A 7,849-nucleotide genomic window follows, 5' to 3' on the forward strand; every position below is an offset into this window, starting at 1 on the left:
ACCATGGCAGGACGAGCGCCAATTCTCTGGGGGTGGAGACATATCTAAAAAATACAAACATTATTAACAGTTACATTTAAAAAGGAGCAATAGAATAATCCAAATTCTACATGTTCCATATTACTATCTAGAGTGTATACACATCATAGTCTGATGAACGCATCCCCTTAAGACTTGATCATATTTGGATGGATTTTAAATTCTACGTTTAGGCCTTTTGGTTTTAAGGTGTCCAGCTCATAAATCCAGCGAAGTTCTAGTTTTTTTAAAATACATGTTCTGTCCCCCCCTCTCCTTTGAGTAGGAACTCTGTCTATAATTCTGAATTTCAAATCCTTTTCTGTATGTTTAAAATCCAGAAAGTGTTTTGAGACTGGTAAATCTTGTCTTTTTTTCCTAATTGAGAGGCGATGATTATTCATACGGGTTTTAAGTTCACATGTCGTTTCGCCAATATACCACAATTTACAGGGGCATTCCAGAAGGTATATAACAGTCAGAATTGCAGGTAAAATATTCCTGCATTGTGTATAGTTTATTTGTGACTGGATGTTTGAAGCTAGAACCCTTTATCATGTGTTTACAATTTACACATGATAAACATGGAAAACAGCCAGTTTGTTTGATACCTGTAATTGTGGTTTGGCCCATGTTTTTCAAGGAACCTATATCTGATTTGACCACCAGATCTCTAAGATTTTTACTTCTCCGATACGAGAAGAGTGGAGGTACCCCAAATTCTTTAACATTCGGTAGGCATTTACCCAACATACCCCAGTGTTTCCTAATTATCTCTGCTACAGGTCCACTCTCCTCCGTATATGTCATTACACAGGGTATTCTTTTAAGCATTTTTTTCTCTGTGTTTTTATTGAGTACCGTAGTTCCCTTCTATTCTTCTCAAGAACCCCTCTCTTTCACCCTGTTTAGTAATGTCTTCGGGTATCTTCTCTCCAAATTTTTTTTTACCAAGTTATCCACAACTCCCTCTATCTCATTTTCCTCTTTCACTATTCTACGTACCCTCAACATCTGGCTGAGGGGTATTGACCTTGCCATACTGCGGGGATGTTGACTATCAAATGTTAGGAGGTTATTCTTGTCAGTTTTTTTAACAAATAATGTTGTCATAAGTTCCCCATTTTCCTGTTTCACCAAGACATCTAGAAACTGTATACTGGACCTTGAGGAAACCAGCGTAAATTTGATGGTTTCATTTATCTCATTTAAATATTTATGAAAATTCTCAAGTTCTTTTTCTGTCCCTGTCCACAGGAGGAAGACATCGTCTATGTATCGCCACCACACCAGCACATGCCGGAAGTGGTGGGACACATAGACGAGGTCCTCCTCCAGGACACTCATTACCAGATTGGCGTACGCAGGGGCCATACTGGCCCCCATTGCTGTACCGCGTTGTTGTCAAAAAAAAAAGTATCACCAAACAAAAAGTAACTCCGCCTCAAAATGATCTCCAATAATTTTATTATAAATTCTTTCCCTTCCACAGATACTTCAATCATATTTAGCTTTTTTTCATTTGCTTTTAATCCAAATTGGTGTTCAATTGATGTATAGAGTGAGATTACATCATATGATGCTAAAATCACCTCTCCCTCTAATTTTACATCTTCAATTTGTTCAGGAAGTCTGTCGTATCTTGGATATAGGATCTACTTTTTTTGGCGATTGGGTTGAGGATTCTATCTAAGAATGTTCCCATCCTGCTGAACACTGAATCCACCCCTGACACTATGGGTCGTCCAGGGGGGTCTACCAAAGATTTATGAATTCTTGGGGTTGTATATAGTACAGATGTTCTTGGGAATTCTATATATAAATAGTCCATAAGTTCTTGATCAATTATATTCTTTTCATTCTTCCATGATGACGAAGAACTTATGGACTATTTATATATAGAATTCCCAAGAACATCTGTACTATATACAACCCCAAAAATTCATAAATCTTTGGTAGACCCCCCCTGGACGACCCATAGTGTCAGGGGTGGATTCAGTGTTCAGCAGGATGGGAACATTCTTAGATAGAATCCTCAACCCAATCGCCAAAAAAAGTAGATCCTATATCCAAGATACGACAGACTTCCTGAACAAATTGGAAGATGTAAAATTAGAGGGAGAGGTGATTTTAGCATCATATGATGTAATCTCACTCTATACATCAATTGAACACCAATTTGGATTAAAAGCAAATGAAAAAAAGCTAAATATGATTGAAGTATCTGTGGAAGGGAAAGAATTTATAATAAAATTATTGGAGATCATTTTGAGGCGGAGTTACTTTTTGTTTGGTGATACTTTTTTTTTTGACAACAACGCGGTACAGCAATGGGGGCCAGTATGGCCCCTGCGTACGCCAATCTGGTAATGAGTGTCCTGGAGGAGGACCTCGTCTATGTGTCCCACCACTTCCGGCATGTGCTGGTGTGGTGGCGATACATAGACGATGTCTTCCTCCTGTGGACAGGGACAGAAAAAGAACTTGAGAATTTTCATAAATATTTAAATGAGATAAATGAAACCATCAAATTTACGCTGGTTTCCTCAAGGTCCAGTATACAGTTTCTAGATGTCTTGGTGAAACAGGAAAATGGGGAACTTATGACAACATTATTTGTTAAAAAAACTGACAAGAATAACCTCCTAACATTTGATAGTCAACATCCCCGCAGTATGGCAAGGTCAATACCCCTCAGCCAGATGTTGAGGGTACGTAGAATAGTGAAAGAGGAAAATGAGATAGAGGGAGTTGTGGATAACTTGGTAAAAAAAAATTTGGAGAGTAGATACCCGAAGACATTACTAAACAGGGTGAAAGAGAGGGTTCTTGAGAAGAATAGAAGGGAACTACTCAATAAAAACACAGAGAAAAAAATGCTTAAAAGAATACCCTGTGTAATGACATATACGGAGGAGAGTGGACCTGTAGCAGAGATAATTAGGAAACACTGGGGTATGTTGGGTAAATGCCTACCGAATGTTAAAGAATTTGGGGTACCTCCACTCTTCTCGTATCGGAGAAGTAAAAATCTTAGAGATCTGGTGGTCAAATCAGATATAGGTTCCTTGAAAAACATGGGCCAAACCACAATTACAGGTATCAAACAAACTAGCTGTTTTCCATGTTTATCATGTGTAAATTGTAAACACATGATAAAGGGTTCTAGCTTCAAACATCCAGTCACAAATAAACTATACACAATGCAGGAATATTTTACCTGCAATTCTGACTATGTTATATACCTTCTGGAATGCCCCTGTAAATTGTGGTATATTGGCGAAACGACATGTGAACTTAAAACCCGTATGAATAATCATCGCCTCTCAATTAGGAAAAAAAGACAAGATTTACCAGTCTCAAAACACTTTCTGGATTTTAAATATACAGAAAAGGATTTGAAATTCAGAATTATAGACAGAGTTCCTACTCAAAGGAGAGGGGGGGACAGAACATGTCTTTTAAAAAAACTAGAACTTCGCTGGATTTATGAGCTGGACACCTTAAAACCAAAAGGCCTAAACGTAGAATTTAAAATCCATCCAAATATGATCAAGTCTTAAGGGGATGCGTTCATCAGACTATGATGTGTATACACTCTAGATAGTAATATGGAACATGTAGAATTTGGATTATTCTATTGCTCCTTTTTAAATGTAACTGTTAATAATGTTTGTATTTTTTAGATATGTCTCCACCCCCAGAGAATTGGCGCTCGTCCTGCCATGGTACGGGTTGGAATACACAAAGGAGGACTTAATTGGCATCACAATTTGATATATAAAAAGTTTACAAAAAAATCTATTTTTTTCAAGAATTTTTCCTCACTGTTGGTTTGCTAGCCAGTAGAGACTCTGTTTATAATTATATAAATAAATATGATAATAGCAAGTATTTCCGCTATTGAGTATCTTTATTATTGCCTGTGGTAAGGTATAAGTATACAAATATGAAATTTTCTTCTGATACCGGGCATAACAATTATATATATATATATATATATATATATACACTCATATGGGTCCTACTGCGGAGATCATGTGATCTGAAAAGGTTATGGGTCAAGGTAGTGGTCCATCAGCAGTGGGAGACAACCTGAATAAGGTGCCATCCGACTAGCTGGGAGTGTATTAAAAAAGCCCGATTGGTATCTAGTTAGATAAAGGACATTATTCATTAATAATATATTGAGATACCATAATTAGAAAGATATAGGTATATATCTATTGAATACTTGGTTGTCATAATTAAAATAGCGATATGGATCTGACAGAGTGACTGCGCAAGCAATATGCAGGAAATCCCAGACGCTCACTAGCTGGCGTTCTAATATGGGGATTTAGAAATCCTGGACACGCGCAGTGAGATTGCCACAACCAAAATGGCGATATAGATCTGACAAAGTACCTGTGCGCAGGCGCAAGCAAGGGACAGGAAATACTAGATTTTCCTAGACTCTCACTGGCTGGCGGACGAACATGTGGACATGTAACTCTCTGACATGCGCAGTGAAGTATAGGGAACGCCGTCTTCATCGACATTATAGTCCTCCATGTGTCTCCATATACCTGGTGGGGTAAGCGTCGTGATTTATCGATAAGATAAATATTAATAATCACTGTAGACAACGAAATAAGGAACATGAATGTAGAAGATAAAAGTGACGATAATAGAGGGAAAGTGGGGTAAAAGAAGTATGTAATAGCACTTTGGCACAATGCACTTTGGATACCTAAGGGACACATATGGAGCATTTGTTGAAATATTAGATAATTATATAATAATCACTGTAAACACAGATATGGCTACTGAGAAATGTAAAATGATTGTGGTCTGTATATAAGCACATGAATTGTTACCACCCACTGCTTGAGAAAGGCTCAGTGTGAGCCGAAACGTCGTATGAGATGTGGGGCTGAAATAAACTTCACAAGTTTTCTACACTTTTAAGAATTGGAGTGCTGCCTTCATTTTTTACCTGATATAATATTATATATATATATATATATATATATATATATATATATATATATATATATATATATATATACAGTATATGTTTTAACGAACATTTGAGCACATAAATTCATTAGATGTCGGTTTTGCAAGCATGCGAGAGAATCTCGCAGTACGGATGCCATACGGATTACATACGGAGGATGACATGTGCAAAATACGCTGCCCCACCCTGCCTACGGATGGCATACGGATCACTATTTTGGGAACATTTCTGCGTATTACGGCTGTAAAAAAAACGGACCGTATTTTCATACGCTGAGTGTGACGCCGGCCTTAGTGTGCAGACGGCTGGATTACTCGAGTGAGGATCGTATTGCAATCCTTGGACTGGCCATCGGCTCTACTGACCTAAGTATTACCGCTGCACAGAAATAAATGCTGTCACGCTCATGTCAGGAGATCCGACGGCCGGTCTGAGGATTCCGATGTGTGAGTAATACGGCCGTCAGTCTGCGCCTTATATAGATTTCAGCACTGAAGAATATTGCACAAAAACTAAATTACCTGTAATAAAAGAAAATGACTGAAAAACATATATATATGAAATATGCTCCAATATAGGCCCTTTAGATTGGAAGGCTGCTAAAAACGATTCAGGGAAAACTGTTCCAAAGTTCTTCAAACCCACTGCAGTAAACGCTTCAGGAAGAGCCAAGTTCCTAACAATCTATTTAATACGTGCTAGACAAAGCCGGCTGGTGGTGACTACAACTCTCATCAGACTCGCTGATCGCTGAGAGACCAGGCGATGATCGTGACAATAGGATACAGCACCCGGTGTGGGGAACAGAGTGAACTGTACTGGCGTCTTTACATACCTGAACTATGAACAGCAAGTCGTTCTTCAATAGAAATACAGATTAAGGTTGGCCAAACCCATCAGTCACGGCAGGAGCGGCCGACCATCCAGCAGACCAGTGGGCGCCAGTGTCCTCCTGGACCCCAATGTCCATCTAGCAGACCAGTGGGCGCCAGTGTCCTCCTGGACCCCAATGTCCATCTAGCAGACCAGTGGGCGCCAGTGTCCTCCTGGACCCCAAAGTCCATCTAGCAGACCAGTGGGCGCCAGTGTCCTCCTGGACCCCAAAGTCCATCTAGCAGACCAGTGGGAGCCAGTGTCCTCCTGGACCTCAATGTCCATCTAGCAGACCAGTGAGAGCCAGTGTCCTCCTGGACCCCAATGTCTATCTAGCAGACCAGTGGGAGCCAGTGTCCTCCTGGACCTCAATGTCCATCTAGCAGACCAGTGAGAGCCAGTGTCCTCCTGGACCCCAATGTCTATCTAGCAGACCAGTGGGAGCCAGTGTCCTCCTGGACCCCAATGTCCATCCAGCAGACCAGTGGGCGCCAGTGTTCTCCTGGATTCCAATGTCCATCTAGCAGACCAGTGGGCGCCAGTGTCCTGCTGGAACCCAATGTCCATCCAGCAGAGCAGTGGGCGCAAGTGTATCTAGCAGACCAGGGGGCACCAGTGTCCTCCTGGACCCCAATGTCCATCCAGCAGAGCAGTGGGCGCCAGTGTCCATCCAGCAGAGCAGTGGGCGCCAGTGACCATCTAGCAGAGCAGTGGGCGCCAGTGTCCATCTAGCAGAGCAGTGGGCGCCAGTGTCCATCTAGCAGAGCAGTGGGCGCCAGTGTCCATCTAGCAGAGCAGTGGGCGCCAGTGTCCATCTAGCAGAGCAGTGGGCGCCAGTGTCCATCTAGCAGAGCAGTGGGCGCCAGTGTCCATCTAGCAGACCATTGGGCGCCAGTGTCCTCCTGGACCCCAATGTCCATCCAGCAGACCAGTGGGCGCCAGTGTCCTCCTGGATCCCAATGTCCATCCAGCAGACCAGGGGGTGCCAGTGTCCTCCTAGACCCCAATGTCCATCCAGCAGAGCAGGGGGCGCCAGTGTCCTCCTAGACCCCAATGTCCATCCAGCAGAGCAGGGGGCGCCAGCATCCCTCCATATGACACCTATAGAGACTGTCTCACGTGTTAAGTGATCTTGATCTCCGTGTAAGAGATTATTATTAGGACTATTGGCCCATGAAGGGCGCCGGGCAGCGCGGCACAGTAACACGGTGGATATGGGACTAGGCACAGGCATTAGGGCGCATGGTAATAGCATACTGCACCTTTATGATGCCGCAGCTGAGCAGAGCCGTGTGCACACTGCCAGGTACCGCGCCCTGCAGCTGGATGGAGCTGTTAGAGTTGCGGACAGTCCACTGTCCGTTCAGGCTGAACACACGAGCATTGGTATAATTAGAGGACGGCGTCCCACAGACAAGGTGCAGCAGCGCTACAAAGAGCGGGAACCTGCCGGCCTCCATGGCTGCTGCTGCTGCTGGAAAGCAGGACCAGCGCACACCTCACAGTGTCTCCATACACATGTCAGCCACTTCCTCAAGCTAGCAGTCCAGTCACATGACATGGTCGGTCAGCTGCTGCCAGGCTCGTCCCGTGGTGTCTGACGTCATTGCTAGGGGCGGGCTTACCAGAAGCACTGCAGGCAGGGCGGGCTCGTACGGGGAGCTGCGCGCCCTACAGGATGCTGGTGTGCATTGCACTCTATAGGATGCATTGTGCTGTGCTGTATGTGGCCCAGGTGTAATATGTGCGTGTATACAAATGTGTGGCACAATGGAGGCGCTGGAAAACTGAAGGAAGGATTCCTTGTCATGGGACGCTTGTGTCCCTGAAGGGAGGGGAGATAATTTTTTTGTTACATGGGACTGTAATTTGTTTATGGGTGAGTGATGTGTTAGGCTACTTTCACACTAGCGTTAACTGCAATCCGTCACAATGCGTCGTTTTGCAGAAAAAACG

At 43.0% G+C, this 7,849-nt stretch overlaps 1 protein-coding gene across 2 annotated transcripts in view; it reads right to left on the reverse strand.

The window, feature by feature from the left end:
- The window catches only part of MANBA (mannosidase beta), a 78,917-nt gene extending 71,458 nt beyond the window's left edge, over positions 1–7,459 (reverse strand). The window contains exon 1 of one of the 2 annotated variants that reach the window (XM_077278031.1): positions 7,156–7,459. In XM_077278031.1, coding sequence (XP_077134146.1) covers positions 7,156–7,353 — 198 coding nt within the window. In that variant the 5' untranslated portion in view covers positions 7,354–7,459. Of the gene's footprint in view, positions 1–5,855; positions 6,488–7,155 lie in introns of those variants that run through there. The other variant, XM_077278039.1, reaches the window with a different exon arrangement.
- Positions 7,460–7,849: the final 390 nt, after the last annotated feature.

Source organism: Ranitomeya variabilis, chromosome 1 (genome assembly GCF_051348905.1).
Source record: "Ranitomeya variabilis isolate aRanVar5 chromosome 1, aRanVar5.hap1, whole genome shotgun sequence".
Classification (NCBI taxonomy): Eukaryota; Metazoa; Chordata; class Amphibia; order Anura; family Dendrobatidae; genus Ranitomeya; species Ranitomeya variabilis.